The following is a 22,101-nucleotide window of genomic DNA, read 5'->3' as shown; positions in this document are numbered from 1 at the left end:
AACTTATCTAGAGGTGTGGTGAGCACTTTGACCCACCAAGTGCTTCACAGAAGTTTATAATGTAGAACCGTAAAAATAAAACATATTTTTTCACAAAAATTATCTTTTCGCCCCCAATTTTTTATTTTCCCAAGGGTAAGAGAAGAAATTGGATGCCAAAAGTTGTTGTACAATTTGTCCTGAGTACGCTGATAGCCCATATGTGGGGGTAAACCACTGTTTGGGCGGAATGGAGAGCTCGGAAGGGAAGGAGCGCCGTTTGACTTTTCAATGCAAAATTGACAGAAATTGAGATGGGACGCCATGTTGCGTTTGAAGAGCCACTGATGTGCCTAAACATTGAAACCCCCCACAAGTGACACCATTTTGGAAAGTAGACCCCCTTAGGAACTTATCTAGATGTGTGCTGAGCGCTTTGACCCACCAAGGGCTTCACAGAAGTTTATAATGGAGAGCCGTAAAAATAAAACAAAAATTTTTTTCCACAAAAATTATTTTTTAGCCCCCAGTTTTGTATTTTCACGAGGGTAACAGGAGAAATTCGACCCCACAATTTGTTGTCCAATTTGTCCTGAGTGCGCTGATACCCCATATGTGGGGGGGAACCACTGTTTGGGCGCATGGGAGGGCTCGGAAGGGAAGGAGCTCCATTTGGAATGAGGACTTAGATGGAATGGTCTGCAGGTGTCACATTGCATTTGCAGAGCCCCTAATGTACCTAAACAGTAGAAACCTCCCACAAGTGACACCATTTTGGAAACTAGACCCCCTAAGGAACTCATCTAGATATGTTGTGATAGCTTTGAACCCCCAAGTGTTTCACTACAGTTTGTAACGCAGAGCCGTGAAAATTAAAAAAAAAAATCTTTCCCCCCAAAATTATTTTTTAGCCCCCAGTTTTGTATTTTCCTGAGGGTAAGAGGAGAAATTCGACCCCAAAAGTTGTTGTCCAATTTGTCCTGAGTACGCTGATACCCCGTATGTTGGGGGGAACCACCGTTTGAGCTCATGGCAGAGCTCGGAAGGGAAGGAGCGCCATTTGGAATGCAGACTTAGATGGAATGGTCTGCAGGCGGCACATTGCGTTTGCAGAACCCCTAATGTACCTAAACAGTAGAAACCCCCCACAAGTGACCCCATATTGGAAACTAGACCCCCCAGGGAACTTATCTAGTTGTGTTGTGAGAACTTTGAACCCCCAAGTGTTTCACTACAGTTTATAACGCAGAGCCGTGAAAATAAAAAATCTTTTTTTTCCCACAAAAAATATTTTTTAGCCCCCAGTTTTGTATTTTCCCAAGGGTAACAGGAGAAATTGGACCCCAAAAGTTGTTGTCCTATTTGTCCTGAGTACGCTGATACCCCATATGTTGGGGTAAACCCCTGTTTGGGCACACGGGAGAGCTCGGAAGGGAAGAAGCACTGTTTTACTTTTTCATCGCAGAATTGGCTGGAATTGAGATCGGACGCCATGTCGCGTTTGGAGAGCCCCTGATGTGCCTAAACAGTGGAAACCCCCAATTATAACTGAAACCCTAATCCAAACACACCCCTAACCCTAATTCCAACGGTAACCCTAACCACACCTCTAACCCTGACACACCCCTAATCCCAAACCTATTCCCAACTGTAAATGTAATCTAAACCCTAACTGTAACTTTAGCCCCAACCCGAACCCTAACTTTAGCCCCAACCCAAACTGTAGCCCTAACCCTAGCCCTAACCCTAGCCCTAACCCTAACCCTAACCCTAGCCCTAATGGGAAAATGGAAATAAATACATTTTTTTAATTTTTCCCTAACTAAGGGGGTGATGAAGGGGCGTTTGATTTACTTTTATAGCGGGTTTTTTAGCGGAACTATTGGCAGCCGTCACACACTGAAAGACGCTTTTTATTGCAAAAAATATTTTTTGCGTTACCACATTTTGAGAGCTACAATTTTTTCATATTTTGGTCCACAGAGTCATGTGAGGTCTTGTTTTTTGCGGGACGAGTTGACGTTTTTATTGGTAACATTTTCGGGCACGTGACATTTTTTGATCGCTTTTTATTCCGATTTTTGTGAGGCAGAATGACCAAAAACCAGCTATTCATGAATTTCTTTTAGGGGAGGCGTTTATACCGTTCCGCGTTTGGTAAAATTGATAAAGCAGTTTTATTCTTCGGGTCAGTACGATTACAGCAACACCTCATTTATATCATTTTTTTATGTTTTGGCGCTTTTATACGATAAAAACTATTTTATAGAAAAAATAATTATTTTTGCATCGCTTTATTCTCAGGACTATAACTTTTTTATTTTTTTGCTGATGATGCTGTATGGCGGCTCGTTTTTTGCGGGACAAGATGACGTTTTCAGCGGTACCATGGTTATTTATATCTGTCTTTTTGATCGCGTGTTATTCCACTTTTTGTTCGGCGGTATGATAATAAAGCGTTGTTTTTTGCCTCGTTTTTTTTTTTTTTTTCTTACGGTGTTTACTGAAGGGGTTAACTAGTGGGCCAGTTTTATAGGTCGGGCCGTTACGGACGCGGCGATACTATATATGTGTACTTTTATTGTTTTTTTTTTTTTTATTTAGATAATGGAATGTATTTATGGGAATAATATTTTTTTTTTTTCATTATTTTGGAATATTTTTTTTAATTTTTTTTTATACATTTGAAAAAATTTTTTTTTACTTTTTTACTTTGTCCCACGGGGGGACATCACAGATCGGTGATCTGACAGTTTGCACAGCACTCTGTCAGATCACCGATCTGATAGGAGTGCAGGCTGCTTCACAGTGCCTGCTCTGAGCAGGCTCTGTGAAGCCACCTCCCTCCCTGCAGGACCCGGATCCGCGGCCATCTTGGATCCGGGCCTGGAGCAGGGAGGGAGGGAGGTAAGACCCTCGCAGCAACGCGATTACATCGCGTTGCTGCGGGGGGCTCAGGGAAGCCCGCAGGGAGCCCCCTCCCTGCGCGATGCTTCCCTGCACCGCCGGCACATCGCGATCATCTTTGATCGCGGTGTGCCAGGGGTTAATGTGTCGGGGGCGGTCCGTGACCGCTCCTGGCACATAGTGCCGGATGTCAGCTGCGATAGGCAGCTGACACCCGGCCGCGATCAGCGGCGCTCCCCCCGTGAGCGCCGCCGATCGCGCTGGACGTACTATCCCGTCCATGGTCATAGGGGCCCACCCCACATGGACGGGATAGTACGTCCGATGTCAGAAAGGGGTTAATTTCTCTTTAGCAACAGGCACAGGCCTTAGCATATGTATTCACTCCTTTTGCTATGAAGTCCCAAAAAAATTCTGGTGCAAGCAGTTACCTTCATAAGCCACATTCTTAGTGAAAGGACATCACCTGTGGGCAATCTAAGGCGTTTTTTGCAGCGCTTTTTTTATGCACATTTTAAGCTGCGTTTTACAGTACCAGCAAAGTTTGATTTCAGAAATCTCATGCGAACGGTTTCGTTTTTTTTTTTTTTTTTTTGATCATCAGGATTTTGTGCTTTGCAACGTTTTTTGCACAGTGGAGCATGTCACTTCTTTCGGCGTTTTTTTCTACGTAATGTTGCAGCATTTTTTACCCATTGAACTGAATGAAAAAAATGCTTAGTGTGAACTTTCCCTAAGTGTCACCTGGTCTGTCAGTATATCCACACTTTTTCTGATAAGCCATCAAGGCTGCAACACCATTAAGCAAGAGGCACCACTAACCAAAGACCATGAAGACTGAGAAGATCTCCAAACAAGTCTGTGACAAAGTTGTTGAGAAGTACAAGACGGGGTTGGGTTATTAAACAAAACAAAAAAAAAACCTGTCCCGATCTCTGATGATTCCCCGCAACCATCAAATCCATTATCATCAAATGGAAAGAACACAGTGTCACAACAAACCTGCCAAGAGAGGGCTGCCCACCAAAACTCTCAGCCAGGGCAAGGAGCACCGAGACCAAAAAGTAATCCTGAAGGAGCTGGAGGGTTCCTTAGCAGAGCCTGGAGTTTCGGTCCATACGACCACAATAAGCCTTTATGGAAGAGTGGGCAGAAAGAAGCTTTTTCTTACACACAAAAATTGTAAGAAGCTCCCCAAATGTATGGAAGAAGGTGTTGTGGTCAGATGAGACCAAAATTGAACATTTTGGCCACCAAGGTTAAAGCTTTGTCTGGTGCCAAAGCCCCACCGCTCATTACCCCAAGAACATCATCTTCGCAGTGAAACATAGTAGTGGCAGCAAAATGCTGCAAATAGAAGAAAATGACCAACACATCCAAACTAGTGTGAACAGTTGCCAACTAAAAAGTAGAACTATAGAAAAAGATTAAGTTGTGCCCTGAATTGCTAAGAATAACTATAACATTGGAACTGCATTACTGCCATAGAAAATAGGAAATCGCTCTATTATGTATGGAATATTGGAAAAAGGAAACTGCGATATGACTATGAAAAATTACAGTAAAAAGGAAGCTCCTTATTGCATAGATTGACCAATGTATGTGAGCACAACAGCCAATGTCAAGGCTTCCTTCACTGTTGGGTCCCTGTCCTGATAAGACACCTCTCCTGGGCAAGAAGCCTACAATTTATGGGGCAGGAAGGAACTGCTGTGGGGATGTTTTTCGGCAGCAGGGACATGGAAAATGATCCGAGTCGAGGGGAAGATGGATGGTGTGAAATACAGGGATATTCTTGAGCAAAACCGGTTTCTGTCAGTGATTTGAGACTGGGACGGAGGTTGTTCTGTTGGAAGGTAAATTACCCAAAGCATTCTTTTAAAGCAACACGCGAGTGGTTTAAGGGTTAACGTGAAAATGTTTTGGAGTAACCTAGTCAAAACCTAGACCTTAAACGGGTTGTCCACTAATAGGACAACCCCTTCTTTAAACTAAGTGTTTGGCCAGGATAAAAATAATTTAAGCATATACTCACCTTTTGTTCTGACTCCCGTTTCAGTGGTGTCGGCACTCACGATCCCTGGGCTGTGATGCCCTGCGCTCCTTCAGCGCTGCTGTCACTGTCCTCCTCCTTCGGACAAACTGAACATGAAGAGGAAGTCCGAGCTGCAGCTGATCCCTGGCTTCCCCTTCAGGTTTAGTTTGTCCGAAGGCAGAGACCGTGACGCCAGTGCTGATTGGGCGCAGCCGTTGCGTGTCACAACACCACATCACTGCCCCAGGGAGAGTGAGTACCGACACTGCTGGAACGGCGCTGTCATAGGAGGTGAGTATAGGTTTTTATTATTTTATCGGGGCCTAACATTTAGTTTAAGGGGTTGTCCCTTATCAATGTTTGACATAATATTAGGTCAGGTGCCAGTGTATGGAATGCAGTGGAGCTGAGTCTGCGCCATTAGTTGGGAGAAGCCGGCTGTAATACACTTGTTTGCTCCTATTGCTTCACTTTCGCCATTTAAATGCTGCAATCCATCACGGACCAACTTTTAAATAGCATGATTGATGATGCGATTCAAATCCACCCTCTTTATAATGAAGAAATAAAATAAGAATATTTGGAATCTCCATGTCCTTAAAGTGAACCTGTCACTTGAAAAAAAAAAACGCTCTTATCTGCAGATATGGGGTTAATATGCAGGTTGATAACGTTGTGAACCTGCAGCCAGGATGAAATTAACTTTATTACCCCCGACAGTGTCCTGGTTTCAGTCATGGGGGCGGCGCCGGGCAGGTTCACAACATATCTACAGGTTACTAGCGTTTTTTCTGGTGACAGGTTCCCTTTAAGTCCGATCTATGATGATATAAAATTAACTTGTGCAATAAATGCCTTAAAGATGGGGAGCAAAATTCATGAATTGCTGAGTTTTCTTTTTGCCAAACCTTCCAACCCCCCCCCCCCCCCCACCATTTTTTGTACCCCAAATTTGTATCAATAAAATGTCATCTTGCCACACATAAAAAAAGAAATTCATGAATAGCTGGTTTTTGGCCATTCTGCTTCACAAAAATCGGAATAAAAAGCGATCGAAAAATGTCACGTGCCCGAAAATGTTAGCAATAAAAACGTCAACTCGTCCCGCAAAAAACAAGACCTCACATGACTCTGTGGACCAAAATATGAAAAATTATAGCTCTCAAGATGTGGTAACGCAAAAAATATTTTTTGCAATAAAAAGCGTCTTTTAGAGTGTGACGGCTGCCAGTCATTAAAATCCGATAAAAACCCGCTATAAATAGTAAATCAAACTCCCCTTCATCACCCCCTTAGGGAAAAATTCAAAAATTTAAAAAATGTATTTCTATTTTAACGCTAGGGTTAGGGCTAGGGTTAGGGTTGGGGCTAGGGTTAAGGCTACAGTTAGGGTTGGGGCTAAAGTTAGGGTTTGGATTACATTTACGGTTGGGAATAGGGTTGGGGTTGGGTGTGTCAGGGTTAGGGGTGTGATGAGGGTTATCGTTGAGATTGGAGTTAGGGGTGTGTTTGGATTAGGGTTTCAGTTATAGTTGGGGTGTTTCCGCTGTTTAGGCACATCAGGGGCTCTCCAAACACGACATGGCGTCCGATCTCAATTCCAGCCAATTCTGCGTTGAAAAAGTAAAACAGTGCTCCTTCCCTTCCGAGCTCTCCCATGCGCCCAAACAGGGGTTTACCCCAACATATGTGGTATCAGCGTACTCAGGACACACTGGTCAACAACTTTTGGGGTCCAATTTCTCCTGTTACCCTTGGGAAAATACAAAACTGTGGGCTAAAAAATGTTTGTGGAAAAAAAAGGATTTTTTATTTTCACAGCTCTGCGTTATAACCTGTAGTGAAACACATGGGGGTTCAAAGTTCTCACAACTCATCTAGATAAGTTCCTTGGGGGGTCTAGTTTCCAATATGGGGTCACTTGTGGGGAGTTTCTACTGTTTAGTTACATGAGGGGCTCTCCAAACACAATGTGACGCCTGCAGACCATTCCATCTAAGTCTGCATTCCAAATGGCGCTCCTTCCCTTCCGAGCTCTGCCATGCACCCAAACAGTGGTTCCCCCCCACATATTGGGTATCAGCGTACTCAGGACAAATTGGACAACAACTTTTGGGGTCCAATTTCTCCTGTTACCCTTGGGAAATACAAAACTAGGGGCTAAAAAATAATTTTTGTGGGAACATTTTTTTATTTTCACGGCTCTGTGTTGTAAACTGTAGTGAAACACTTGGGGTTCAAAGCTCTCACAACACATCTATATGAGTTCCTTAGGGGGTCTACTTTCCAAAATGGTGTCACTTGTGGGGGGTTTCAATGTTTAGGCACATCAGTGGCTCTCCAAACGCAACATGGTGTCCCATCTCAATTCCTGTCAATTTTGCATTGAAAAGTAAAACGGCGCTCCTTCCCTTCCAAGCTCTCCCTTGCGCCCAAACAGTGGTTTACCCCCACATATGGGGTATCCGCGTACTCAGGACAAATTGTACAAAAACTTTTGGCTCCATTTTCTCCTTTTACCCTTGGTAAAAATAAAACAAATTGGATCTGAAGTAAATTTTTTGTGAAAAAAAAGTTAAATGTTCATTTTTATTTAAACATTCCAAAAATTCCTGTGAAACACCTGAAGGGTTAATAAACTTCTTGAATGTCGTTTTGAGCACCTTGAGGGGTGCAGTTTTTAGAATGGTGTCACACTTGGTTATTTTCTATCATATAGACCCCTAAAAATGACTTAAAATGAGATGTGGTCCCTAAAGAAAAATGGTGTTGTAAAAATGCTGGTCAACTTTTAACCCTTATAACTCCCTAACAAAAAAAAAAATGTTGGTTCCAAAATTGTGCTCATGTAAAGTAGACATGTGGGAAATGTTACTTATTAAGTATTTTGTGTGACATATCTCTGTGATTTAATTGCATAAAAATTCAAAGTTGGAAAATTGCGAAATGTTCAAAATTTTCGCCAAATTTCCATTTTTTTTTTCACAAACAAACGCAGGTAATATCAAAGAAATCAAAGAAATTTTACCACTATCATGAAGTTAAATATGACACGAGAAAACACTCAGAATCACCGGGATCCATTGGAGCGTTCCAAAGTTATAACCTCATAAATGGACAGTGGTCAGAATTGTAAAAATTGGCCCGGTCATTAACGTGCAAACCACCCTTGGGGGTAAAGGGGTTAAAGTACATTGTATAATGTAATGAATTGTATCATTCAAAACTTCAACACGTTCCACAAAAAAACAAGCTATCAAGAATTTGACTGTTCACATATAAGGTGATCGTTTGGGCTTGCTCTCTTATAGAATTTGCTCTTCCTCGATAGATATCCCTATTCTAACATTTGACGATGATGGTACACTGTTGTACAGCCCCAAATCATTGGTTGCAGATCGCTTCAATGCCATGGAAAAAAGACTACAAGACATGAAGGATAAAAGGGAAAATTTATCTCCTACAGGTAGGAAAAATGCTGGTTCTTTAAAATGACTTGTCACTTGCCATATATGTGTAATTTTTACCCACCGTGAATGCTGCTGTTCTACTGTATCTAGCATTGTTTTTTTTTATATCCTGCTCTTTTCCATTTCCTGTGAAATTTATAGAAAATGTGAAAAGTTCACGCTTCAGTGATATTTTATCATGAAAGTAGAATATTTAAGTAGAAGCAATGGTGATTTCCTTTTCTCAAACAATTTCTTGAAACTAAAGCTAACAGTGGAGGGTATTTAGTCCCCAGAAAAAATAAGTGAATTAAATTAAAATAAAGTGAATGTCTCAATAACTTGTCATGTGGCCTTGAGCATCATTTACAGCCTGACAATGGTGTCTCTCATGCTGTTCAGAAGTGGAGTTATTGTCTGTTGGGGCATAGCATTCCATTCCTCTTGAAGGGCGGCCCTCAGGTCATTAAGGTTCTGGGGTACAGAGTTACCATCCTCTACACATCTACTAAGCAGATCCCATAGGTTTTCTATGAGATTCAGTCTGGAAAAAATTCAGACCACGCCAATGCGACCTCAGTGAGCTGGAGCATTGTCATCCATGAAGATGAAATTAGGCTTTTTCATTGAGAGGCACACTGACTGGATTAATGATGTTATTCAAGTAATAGGAGCTTGTCACAAAGTGTAAGGCAATTCTGTATTTACTAGACACACCAGCCCACACTGTAACTGTAACACCACCAAAGGCTCATTTGGTCACAGTGGCTGATGTATAGCTCTCTTCTTAACATCTCCAACATCGTTGGCGGACATAATTTCTGCTCAGTTTGATTCGACTTTCATCCATGTCCAACGTAAATGCTCCCTGGCCCAGGCAAGACAATGGTGTGTTTAGGTACCCTTGCAGGTCATTTAGGGCACAGACCATGCTGATGTTAACAATTTCAAATGATCTGACTTGACACTTGGGTGTCTTTGACCTCCCTTAAATGTGCCTGGAGTTGTGTGGCATTCATCATCTTGTTCCAAAGGACATTATTCACAATGAAGCGGTCATCAATGTGTGATGTGACTAAATGATGCCCACTTAATGCCTTTACGTGACTCATCCAGTCTCTGTATCACTTGCAATCTGCTGATGACATTATGTGACACTCTAAGCTCAGGGGCCACTTCCGTCTGAGGACATCCTGCTTGAAGTCGCTCAATGGCGTGGTACTGTTGATCAATTGTTAACTGTCATCTTGGTCTCATGATGTCAAAATGTGAACAGCATGATGTGGAGGACTGTATAATACCAATTCTAATTGACCACCCAAATTTATTGCCTGATCATTTTACAAATTTTGCCATTAAGCTCCTTGCTAGAGTGATCTCGCTCCACCACAGCCACCCTACCCCCGGTAGGCTGCACTAAAATCGGACTAGTAAAGTGCACCAGCATTTTATTAAAAAAAGTTTCTCTATCTTCCTCCCCAAAATTTGGGGTACGTCTTATGGTCCAGTGAGTCTTATAGTCTGCAAAATCCGGTGACTCTTGTCTTTGTCTTCTGCCCCTACATGAGTCTGCTCTGATTAGGTAACAAAAACCTGGCGACAGATTCCCTTTGAAACCGATAAGAAAATTTCCAAAACCTGTGTCCACACTGTCTAATTGGCTTTCTCAGCCGCTCTTCTTTTACTGCCAGTCTTGCTTGCAGTTGCCAGTTGCTGTTTTTAGTGCTGAAGTTGCTCTATTGTGACTTTTTTGTATTAATAGAAAAATAATCATTATTTTTTTTCTTTTTTTTCTTTCAGCTTCTCAGATGTCACAGATATTTAATACTTCATCACATGAACCATCACTTGGAAATAGTCCTACCATCTTCTCAAACTCTCCACACGGTACGTCAAAATATATGAAATGCCTGATCAGAGGGAAATGCCCTTAAAAACTTTTTAGTGGCCCTCTGTGTAGTAGGCAGACCCTCCCTCAATCCACTCAATCGCTGCACATGTAGCTGTGTGTCAGTCAGTGCAAAATGTTTTCTGTCTTTTTTTTCTTCTAATTTTACTTCTAAAGTAAACTTGAACCTGTGATCTTCCGATAACTTATACTACTGTATATACTGGAATACCCCAGTATTTCTGTTAGTGTAAATCTTGGTCTCCTTCATATAGCTGAGCTTTTAGAACGGAACTAAGATGGTAGCAACAGGGTCCTTCAGCTGGTCTCTGTCAGACACCGTAGCCCATCGACACCCTCCAATTCCATCACATAGCTGTTAAAGACGAGATGTAGCTCGTGTACCATTTAGCGTAAATTTGACTGTCAAGATATTGACGATGATGTTTAAATACAGTTGTGCTCAAAAATTTACATACCCCGGCATAATTTTTTCTTTTATGACCTTTTTCCAGATTATATAAATAATAACACCCAAACTTTATCTGCACTCATGATTAGTGGTTGGGTGAAGCCATTTATTGTCAAACTACTGTGTTTTCTATTTTTAAACCATAATGACAACCCAAAACATCCAAAAGACCCTTATTAAAAACTCACATACCCTGGTGATTTTGGCCTGAAAACATGCACAAAAGTTGACACAAATGTGTTTGAATGGCTACAAACTGTAACATCCTCACCTGTGACCTGTTTGCTTGTAATCAGTGTGTATGCATAACAGCCGAGTGAGTTTCTGGGACCCAGACAGACTCTTGCATCTTTCATCCAAATATTGATATTTCTGGATTGTGAGTCCTGGGGAAAGCAAAAGAATTGTCAATGTATGTACCGGAAAAGGTACAAAAGGTAGTTGAACTGTATAAAACAGGAAACGTATACACAAAGATATCCAAATAATTGATAATGCCAGTCTGCAGCGTTCAAGCTGTGATTAACAAATGGAAAATCAGGGGTTCTGTAAAAACAAAACCACTGTCAGGTAGACCAACAAAAATTTTGTCCACAACTACCGGGAAAATTGTTCGGGATGCAAAGAAAAACCCACAAACATCAGCTGAAATACTGAGCTCTCTGAAAACTAGCAATGTGGTTGTTTCAAGATCCACAATAAGGAGGCACTTGAAGAAAAATGGGCTGCATGGTTGAGTCGCCAGAAGAAAGCCATTACTGTGCAAATTCCACAAAGTATCTCACCTACAATACGCAAAACAGACAAGCGACAAAACTTCTGGAACAAGGTAATTTGGAGTGATGAGACAAAAATTTGAACATTTTGGCCACAACCATAAAAGTTATATTTGGAGAGAGGCCAAGAAGGCCTATGATGAAAGGAACACAATTTCTACTGTAAAGCACGGAGGTGAATCGCTGATGTTTTGGGGATGTGTGAGCTACAAAGGCACAGGAAACTTGGTCAAAGTTGAAGGAAAGATGAATGCTGCATGTTATCAGCAAATAGTGGAGGCAAATTTGCAACCAACCTGGAAGCTGCGCATGGGACGTACTTGGACGTTCCAACATGACAATGTTCCAAAACATAAGGCCAAGTTGACCTGTCATTGGCTACAGCAGAACAAAGTGCAGGTTCTTGAGTGGCCATCTCAGTCTCCTGACCTCAATATCATTGAGACACTCTGGGGAGAGCTCAAGGTTGCAGTTCATGCTAGACAGCCCAGGAATTTACAGGAATTGGAGGCTTTTTGCCATAGAGTTAGCAGCTTTGCCTTCTGAGAAAATAAAGAACCTCATCCACAACTATCACAAAAAACTTCAAGCTGTCATTGATGTTAGTGTGGGGCAATACATGGTATTAAGAAATGGGGTATGTGAACTTTTGATCAGAGTCATTTGGATGTTTTGGGTTGTCAATATGGTTTAAAAATAGAAAACACAGTAGTTTGTCAATAAATGGCTTCACCCAACCACTAACCATGACTGAAGAAAAAAGTTTTGGTGCCGTCATTCATTTTCTCTCAAAAAAGGCCAAGAAAGCAAAAATTCTGCTCGGGTATGTAAACTTTTGAGCACAACTGTAGTTAACAGCTGTGGCTGGAGATGAGCTCTTAGAGACAGATGCGGGTTATTTAGTTTAGCCGGTATCTGACGTGTGGAGAGAGTTCAGCTCCTGAGCTCTGCCACACACGATGACCCTTACAATCACTAAAACAGCGATGTGTGAATATTGCGATTGGTATTTTTACACTTTTCAAAATGGGAAAAAAATACCTTTTATTATTAATCGTCTGCAGGTTTGAGGAACTGAAAATGCTCTATTCCTTTTAACAGATTGCTGATTGAGGTGGCAGACCACATTAGTATCTGAAAATTACAGTTTTAGTAATGTCCATTATAAACTGAAAAACAACTTGAGATCATATATAGATCTGGCAAAAATTAAGACCACGGCAGAATTTTCAGTTTGTCTATTTTTCTCTTTATAGGTATATTTTTGAGTAAAATGTAAATTATTCTTTTATTCTATAAACTACTGACAACATGTCTTTGAAGTTCCAAGCAATACATTTTGTATTTATTTTCTGAAAATGAGAAATGGTCAAAATAACAAAAAAATGCATTGATTGCAGACCTCAAATAATGCAAAGAAAACAAGTTCATAATCATTTAGAAACAACAATACTAATGTTTTAACTCAGGAAGAGCATGTAATAATATAGAGCACGGCACTCTTGGCTTCTAGGAGGTGCGCAAGTTGGGTTTCCAACCCATCAAATCAATGCAATAAATACTTGGCACTCAGGAGATCTTTTTGTATGATAGAAAGTGAACAATTCGTTTATTGGGTGCATCCACAATTTAAACGTTTTCGGCCTACTTAACAGACCTTCATCAGAAACAGATACTGGAATACTGCAATACATATGTAAGAATACAAAGACATATTGTTAAGAAAGGTAAGATGATGCACAATCTCAATACAGACATAATACATAATATTTGAGAAGAATAACTACATCATAAGAGAAGAGACAGACAACGACTGTGGCGGACAGGATGGATCCGGCCTGGTGTCCCGTGAGTCGTGAGCCTCGTTACAGGAGATACTACGGACTGTGAACGTGTAAAGGAAAGGAATATGATAAAATGATGACCTCAAGTCCCAGTAAAGAAACTAGATGGGCTATGTGATAACCTCCCCCACTAGAACAATGAAGGATACTGCGAATGAGGTGACTACCCAAAATGCGGGATCAGAGGGTTAAGGTGCGAGCTGAAGTGCCTATGACATGGAAACAAAAGATATGAGCACATAATCAGAACATGTAGAACCACATAAACATGCCATATAGTAGGTATCATATAGGATTGCTAGATGTGAGGCCCGGGTGGGCGTGCTATATGCTGAGACTAGTCCAGGTCTGAGACCACCAGGAATCTATATGAGCGGGAATCAAACCTACAGGCCAGAAATACTGCCCGTAGATCTGAGGATAAAGAAAAGGAGAAAAAAAGAAAACTGAGAAGAAGGACAAATACGGAGAAGAAGGACAAATATAGAGGAGATTGAGATGAATAAGGACAAATAGAAGACTAGAAGCCCCCCTGGAGGTACCTGGAAGCCACGAAGAGTGAATGTGGGCCCACAGGGGTGCCAACAATAGGCACAGTCCGGGAGAGCAGGGCGCCTGAATGACAAAGGTTATAAAAAGTAAGACCCAGGACATGTGGCCTAAGGTAGGGGGGTACATTTAGGAGCTGCGGCGGTTACCTTGGAGAAACTGGAGCTGCAGGAGCAGGGCGCTAGTAGAAGGGCGAGTGACTCGCAATGGCAGAAGCGCTAAAGACACAAAAGGCAGAAAAAAGGTAACTGGGCCGTCCAGGATATAAACTGGCAAGAGGGGTAAGGATAAGGAGAGGAGAGGGCAGAAGGGATGAGAGAGCATCGCAAAAGGAAGAGCGTTGCTATACCTGAGGACTCCACAGGGACAGGCACCGGACAGCTGAAGAAGCGTCACTCCCAGGGACTGCTGACAGGCGGCGGCACTTCCGGGTTTAAGTGCCCGCCGCCATTAGGTCAGCTGATGTGCCGCGTCATCGGGTCACATGACCGCCGGGACCGCGCATGCGTGGTGCGGGCCAAAAGCCGGGGAGGAGAGCCGAGGGGAGGCGGCGCCTGCGCAGAGGAATGAAGCGTCGGCCAATGGGGACTAGGCCGTGTAATGCCAGCTTGGACCGCGCATGCGTGGAAAATAGAAAATACCGGGGAGGAAAGCCAAGGGGAGGCGGCACCTGCGCAGAGCACTGGGGTGCCGGCTCACAGGATAGGGGATACCGGGCAGGATGCCCAATAGTAGCCGAGTGTAAGGGAGGCACACTAGGACAGCAGCGTCATGATATAGAGTCAGAGAAAGAGATAAAGGTTCATTAGATGGTGGTCACACTGGAACGCTGTGTAGAGATGAAACTAACACTCTACATAGAGATGGCTTTGTGAATACTATACCATGTGAGGAAAGGCCAGTGCTCAAAACGTGGGGTGTGACTAACGATTCTGAAAAAGAAGAGACACGAAACAGTTAAAAACAGGACAAGAGAACAGATCAATATACAATAAAAACACAATGAAGACGTACACAGTATTTTACAAAAAAGCTGATACATCATAGTCCCTGTTCAATCCCCTAGGTTCAAGGGTTTGTAGCGTATATATCCAATATGCTTCCCTTTTCTGAAGCATTTTGGTGCGGTTTTGACCCCTTCTGGGGATGTCAACCTGTTCAAGAACCTGGAATCGGAGTTGAGCTATATTGTGATTTTTTGCAGAAAAATGAAACGGGAGGGGGAGGTGCGTCTTATTACACCGGATCGTGGACTTATGTTGGGCCACCCTATCCCTCACTGTTTGTGTGGTTTCCCCTACATAGGCCAAACCGCAAGGGCATTTGATAAGATAGACAACAAAAGTCGACTCGCAGGTATAGAAGCCCTTAATGGGAATGGCCTTAGCAGTTTGTGGATGAAAAACCGAGGGACCCTTTTGTACATTGCTGCACTGTAAGCAGTTAAGGCAGGGGAATGTGCCCCGTCTTTGAGTGTGAAGAAAGACCTGCTTGGGAATCAGGGTGCTAGGGCCAATATCGGCCTTGACTAGCCTATCCTTGAGGTTCCTAGCTCGCTTAAAACATGACAAAAATGGCAATCTGAACTCTGCAATATTAGGGTAGCTTTTGGTTAGGATATTCCAGTGCCTCCGTATGGTCGACTGTACTAAGCCAGAGAAAGGGTGGAAAGTGGAGACAAATGGGATTCTTTTAGGATTATCCCTAGTTCTACTATTGGGCATATTGCGTTTAGCCTCCGTCAGTACCCCCTTAGGGTACCCCCTATCAGCAAACTTGTGTTCCATCTCGATGAGTCTGGTTTGTTTTAAATTTTCATCGGAGACTATCCTGTCAACCCTATGAAACTGCGATTTAGGGATAGAGTTCTTAATGGAGGGTGGGTGGCAGCTGGTGAAGAATAAAAGGCCATTGCGATCTGTCGGTTTTGTGTATAAATCGATAGCCAAGTGGCCCCCCCTCTCCTTGTAAATCAGAGTGTCCAAAAAGCTAATCCTGTGTGTGTCATGTTGTATCGAGAATTTTAATTCAGGCCAGATACCATTGATGTGTTGATCAAAGGACAGGAGCGATTCAATTGGGCCATCCCAGATGCAGAATATATCGTCGATATATCTCCGCCACACCATACAGTGACTAATAAATAGAGGATGATTATATACAAAATCCTGTTCGAAATTAGCCATATACGCTACAGCGTAAGGAGGCGCTACATTAGCGCCCATTGCGGTGCCTTGTTGCTGGGCATAGAAGGTGTCCTGGAACAAGAAATAATTTTCTTTGAGTACCAGGCCCAATAGGTCGGCACAAAGATGACGGATTTTAATATCTATTTTGTTGTCATGTAAGAGTCTATCGGTAGCTGCTAAGCCTTTCTCGTGGACTATTGATGTATAAAGGCTGTTAACGTCCCAGGTTATCAGGAGGGAAGAAGGGGATATGGGGCCCAGAGATTTAATGACCTGAATGAAATCATTAGTATCCAATAGGAAAGAACGAGTGGTTTTAACTAGCGGTGTGAGAATTTTTTCCAATACCATAGACAAAGGTGACAAGACAGAGTCGGTAAGGGACACAATAGGCCGGCCTGGTGGTTTAATCAATCTTTTGTGTATTTTAGGCAGGACATAAAATATGGGGGTAATAGGATCCCTTTTAATGAGGAAATCTCTCAATTTACTATCAATGGTGCCTGCTTGATAGTGGAAGTCTATAATGGGTGCAATTTTTTTGATCAACTGGTTCAGAGGGTTATGTTGTATTATTTTGTACACTGTAGTGTCCCCCAGCTGTCTGAACACCTCCTCAAGATAGTCTGACCTGTCCATAACCACCGTCGCCCCGCCCTTATCTGCCGGTTTAATAATTAAGGATTTATCCGATGAAAGTTGTTCCAACGAAAGTCTCTCTGACTGTGTGAGATTGGTATGGAAGTGGAACTTCCCACGGTCCATCTCCCGAGTCAGTGTGTGAATGTCCCTCTCAACAAGGGAAACGAAGGTCTCCACTGGTGGGTTGGACCGTGGTGGCATGTAGGAGCTCGGAGTCCGTAACCCCAAGTCACGGAGTTCAAGAAGAGTCTTATCACGTCCGGAACAGATGGGTATGGCAGGTTGTTCTGAGAAGTGTACACGCAATCTAATGTTGCGATAGAACCTCTGTAAGTCCATATTGAGTTCAAATGAATTGAACTTGTACGTAGGGCAAAAGGATAGACCCTTCTGGAGTACAGCCAGTTGATGTGTGTCCAGGTTTTTGGAAGAGATGTTAACTACCAGCGGGAGGTCCTTACCTGTGAGCGTGTTGCCATCTGATTTCTGGGTTCCCCGGCGGCATTGGCCCCCCCGCCTCGTCTTCCCTTTGGACGGCTGCGGTTGTTCCCTAAAAAAGAATGGGAGGAAGAAGAATTTGAGGTGCCGGGCCTGCTGTCGATGGAACCAGAAGAGCTTAGTGAGCTGTGGCGCCTGGTGGAGTGCTGAGTATCTCGCCACTGGTAGACACGGTTCTGCAGGTAGTCCTCGGTGTCCCTCAAGAATTTGGATCTTTTTCTCTTCTCCAATTCCAATCTGTGTGACCGTAATAGCTCCTGATTCTTTGTCTTGAGTTCCTGGAATTCTTCCTGAGGCAGGGTACTGGTCAGTTGACTCTCGATCGCGTTGATTTGGGCATTCACTGTTTCCAGGTTCTTTTGAAGGTAGGAAAGGGTTAAAGTCATAAGGTCCGCGGAACATTTGTTCAGAATATGTTCAAACTTCGTGCAATAGTCTTTATCTTCCCTGAAGAAGGTCGGTTGTAAGGGGACCCGCAATCCCCGTGGGATCCTCTGGACACGGAGGTATTCAGCTATTGTAATAATGTGCAGTTCTAGGTTAACTGCTCTTCTAGACTCGCGTTCCAAGTCGCGATTCTTGAGTTCTTTGGCAGGAATCTGAAGAAAGTCGCTGGGCGCGGTAACTTTGGACAGAATTTCCGCCGCCTCTGTTGCGTTGAAGGAGAAGGTCTCACTCGACATCATCCAAGGTGCTCGTGGAAGGATAGAGCATGTAATAATATAGAGCACGGCACTCTTGGCTTCTAGGAGGTGCGCAAGTTGGGTTTCCAACCCATCAAATCAATGCAATAAATACTTGGCACTCAGGAGATCTTTTTGTATGATAGAAAGTGAACAATTCGTTTATTGGGTGCATCCACAATTTAAACGTTTTCGGTCTACTTAACAGACCTTCATCAGAAACAGATACTGGAATACTGCAATACATATGTAAGAATACAAAGACATATTGTTAAGAAAGGTAACATGATGCACAATCTCAATACAGACATAATACATAATATTTGAGAAGAATAACTACATCATAAGAGAAGAGACACACAACGACTGTGGCGGACAGGATGGATCCGGCCTGGTGTCCCGTGAGTCGTGAGCCTCGTTACAGGAGATACTACGGACTGTGAACGTGTAAAGGAAAGGAATATGATAAAATGATGACCTCAAGTCCCAGTAAAGAAACTAGATGGGCTATGTGATAACCTCCCCCACTAGAACAATGAAGGATACTGCGAATGAGGTGACTACCCAAAATGCGGGATCAGAGGGTTAAGGTGCGAGCTGAAGTGCCTATGACATGGAAACAAAAGATATGAGCACATAATCAGAACATGTAGAACCACATAAACATGCCATATAGTAGGTATCGTATAGGATTGCTAGATGTGAGGCCCGGGTGGGCGTGCTATATGCTGAGACTAGTCCAGGTCTGGACTAGTCTCAGCATATAGCACGCCCACCCGGGCCTCACATCTAGCAATCCTATACGATACCTACTATATGGCATGTTTATGTGGTTCTACATGTTCTGATTATGTGCTCATATCTTTTGTTTCCATGTCATAGGCATTTCCAACCCATCAAATCAATGCAATAAATACTTGGCACTCAGGAGATCTTTTTGTATGATAGAAAGTGAACAATTCGTTTATTGGGTGCATCCACAATTTAAACGTTTTCGTTTAAATTGATGACCTCAAGTCCCAGTAAAGAAACTAGATGGGCTATGTGATAACCTCCCCCACTAGAACAATGAAGGATATCTAGATGTGAGGCCCGGGTGGGCGTGCTATATGCTGAGACTAGTCCAGACCTGGACTAGTCTCAGCATATAGCACGCCCACCCGGGCCTCACATCTAGCAATCCTATACGATACCTACTATATGGCATGTTTATGTGGTTCTACATGTTCTGATTATGTGCTCATATCTTTTGTTTCCATGTCATAGGCACTTCAGCTCGCACCTTAACCCTCTGATCCCGCATTTTGGGTAGTCACCTCATTCGCAGTATCCTTCATTGTTCTAGTGGGGGAGGTTATCACATAGCCCATCTAGTTTCTTTACTGGGACTTGAGGTCATCATTTTATCATATTCCTTTCCTTTACACGTTCACAGTCCGTAGTATCTCCTGTAACGAGGCTCACGACTCACGGGACACCAGGCCGGATCCATCCTGTCCGCCACAGTCGTTGTCTGTCTCTTCTCTTATGATGTAGTTATTCTTCTCAAATATTATGTATTATGTCTGTATTGAGATTGTGCATCATGTTACCTTTCTTAACAATATGTCTTTGTATTCTTACATATGTATTGCAGTATTCCAGTATCTGTTTCTGATGAAGGTCTGTTAAGTAGACCGAAAACGTTTAAATTGTGGATGCACCCAATAAACGAATTGTTCACTTGCTATCATACAAAAAGATCTCCTGAGTGCCAAGTATTTATTGCATTAACTCAGGAAGAGTTCAGAAATCAATATTTTGTGGAATAACCATTATTTTTAATCACAGCTTTGATTTGTCTTGGCATTTTTCGACTAGTCTTTCACACTTCTTTTGGGTGACCTTATGCCCCTCCTGGTACAAAAATGTAAGCAGTTCTTCTTTGTTTGATGGCTTCTGACTATCCATCTTCCTCTTGATTACATTCCAGAGGTTTTCAATGGGGTTCAGGTCTGGAGATTGGGCTGCCCATGACAGGGATTTGATGTGGTGGTCCTTCATCCACACCTTAATTGACCTTGCAGAGTGGCATGGTGCAATGTCCTGCTGGAAAAAAACAGTCTTCAGAGTTGGGTAACATTGCCTGAGCAGAAGGAATCAACTGTTTTTTCAGGATAACCTTGTATGCTGCTGGATTCATACATCCTTCACAAAGAACAACCTTCCCAATTCCAGCCTTGCTGAAGAATCCCCAGATCAACACCGATCCTCCACCAAATTTCACAGTGGGTGCAAGACACTGTGGCTTGTACTCCTCTCCAGATCTCCATCTAACCATTAGCTGGCCATGTGTTGAACTGGGAATGCTTCAGCAAGGCTAACCCTTCTGCTTCTCATTAGCATAAAAATTGCACAAGAGATTTCTAAAAAATGGGGAACTGCCTTTTTACAACAAACGTATGAATTTTATGACCTTTAGGGTAGGATCACACGAGGTAAAAAAAATCGTACAAAATTTCATCCACAAAGCTTGGACAATTTTTTCTCTCACTTGTCATCTTTGTGCAGTCTGTATATAATCTGTTTTTTTGCAGCAACTATTATTTATAGGACCATTTACCGTTTCTTACAGTGGGTTCGGAAAGTATTCAGATCGCTTTAAATATTTCACTCTTTGTTTCATTGCAGCCATTTGGTAAATTCAAAAAAAGTTCATTTTTTCACATTAACCCCTTCAAGTCGCGGCCCTTTTTCGTTTTTGCGTTTTCATTTTTCAGAGCCATAACTTTTTTTTATTTTTCCGTCAATATGGTCATGTAGGGCTTATTTTTTGTGGGACGAGTTGTACTTTTGAACGACACCATTGGTTTTACCATGTCTTTTACTAGAAAACAGGAAAAAAATTCCAAGCGCGGTGAAATTGCAAAAAAAGTGCAATCCCACACTTGTTTTTTTCTTGGCTTTTTTGCTAGGTTCATTAAATGCTAAAACTAACCTGCCATTGTGATTCTCTAGGTCACTACGAGTTCCTAGACTTCTAACATGTCTAGGTTATTTTTTTATCCAAGTGGTGAAAAAAAATTCAAAACTTTGCTTTAAAAAAAAAAAAAAAAAAAAAAAAGTGCCATTTTCCGATACCCGAAGCGTCTCCATTTTTCGTGATATTGGGTCGGGTAAGGGCTTATTTTTTGCGTGCCGAGCTGACATGTTTAATGATACCACTTCGGTGCAGATACGTTCTTTTGATCGCCTGTTATTGCATTTTAATGCAATGTGACGGCGACCAAAAAAACGTAATTCTGGCGTTTCGGATTTTTTTCTCGCTACGCTGTTTAGCGATCAGGTTAATGCTTTTTTTTTATTGATCGGGCAATTCTGAACGCGGCGATACCAAATACGTGTAGGTTTCTTTTTTTTTAAATTTTATTTAGGATGGGGCGAAATGGGGGTGATTTAAACTTTTATATTTTTTCCATAGTTTTAAAAACATTTTTTTTTACTTGTGCCATGCTTCAATAGCCTCCATGCGAGGCTAGAAGCTGGCATAGCCTGATCGGCTCTGCTACATAGCAGCGATCATCAGATCGCTGCTATGTAGCTGAAATGCAGGTGTGCTGTGAGCGCCGACCACAGGGGGGCGCTCACAGCAGGCCGGCATCAGTAACCATAGAGGTCTCAAGGACCTCTATGGTTACCTTCTTGATGCATCGCCGACCCCCGATCATGTGACGGGGGTCGGCGATGACATCATTTCCGGCCGCCCGGCCGGAAGCGCTGGTTAAATGCCGCTGTCTGCGTTTGACAGCGGCATTTAACAGGTTAATAGCGGCGGGTCAATAGCGATTTCACCCGCCGCTATTGCGCGCACATGTCAGCTGTACAAAACAGCTGACATGTCGCGACTTTGATGTGGGCTCACCGCCGGAGCCCACATCAAAAGGGGTGACACGGCATGCGCAGTACTAGTATGGCGCATGTCGTGAAGGGGTTAATGTACACCCTGCACCCCATCTTGACTAAAAAAAAAGCATAAATGTAGAAATTGTTGCAAATTTATTAAAAATGAAAAACTGAAATATCACATGGTCATAAGTGTTCAGACCATTTGCTCAGACACTCATATTTAAGTCACATGCTGTCTATTTCCTTGTGATCCTCCTTGAGATGGTTCTACTGCTTCATTGGAGTCCAGCTGTGTTTAACTAAAC

The 22,101-nt window shown here is 42.6% G+C and overlaps 1 protein-coding gene and 1 long non-coding RNA gene across 2 annotated transcripts in view; one reads left to right on the top strand and one right to left on the bottom strand.

Annotated features, from left to right (window-relative positions):
• MCPH1 (microcephalin 1) overlaps nucleotides 1–22,101 on the top strand; it is a 502,356-nt gene that overhangs the window by 11,502 nt on the left and 468,753 nt on the right. Inside the window, exons 6-7 of the mRNA XM_069726820.1 lie at nucleotides 8,253–8,387; nucleotides 10,171–10,257. Coding sequence (XP_069582921.1) covers nucleotides 8,253–8,387; nucleotides 10,171–10,257 — 222 coding nt within the window. The remainder of the gene's footprint in view (nucleotides 1–8,252; nucleotides 8,388–10,170; nucleotides 10,258–22,101) is intronic.
• LOC138637888 (uncharacterized) lies at nucleotides 13,297–15,241 on the bottom strand. Its single transcript, XR_011312428.1, has 5 exons — nucleotides 14,784–15,241; nucleotides 14,049–14,117; nucleotides 13,893–13,965; nucleotides 13,500–13,559; nucleotides 13,297–13,390 (listed from the first exon to the last, which is right to left on the bottom strand). It is a non-coding gene; the product is annotated as an uncharacterized lncRNA (long non-coding RNA).

The sequence above is a fragment of the Ranitomeya imitator genome, chromosome 5, assembly GCF_032444005.1.
Source record: "Ranitomeya imitator isolate aRanImi1 chromosome 5, aRanImi1.pri, whole genome shotgun sequence".
Taxonomy (NCBI): Eukaryota; Metazoa; Chordata; class Amphibia; order Anura; family Dendrobatidae; genus Ranitomeya; species Ranitomeya imitator.
Note: the sequence above shows the minus strand (reverse complement) of the source record. Positions and strands in the feature narration are given on the sequence as shown.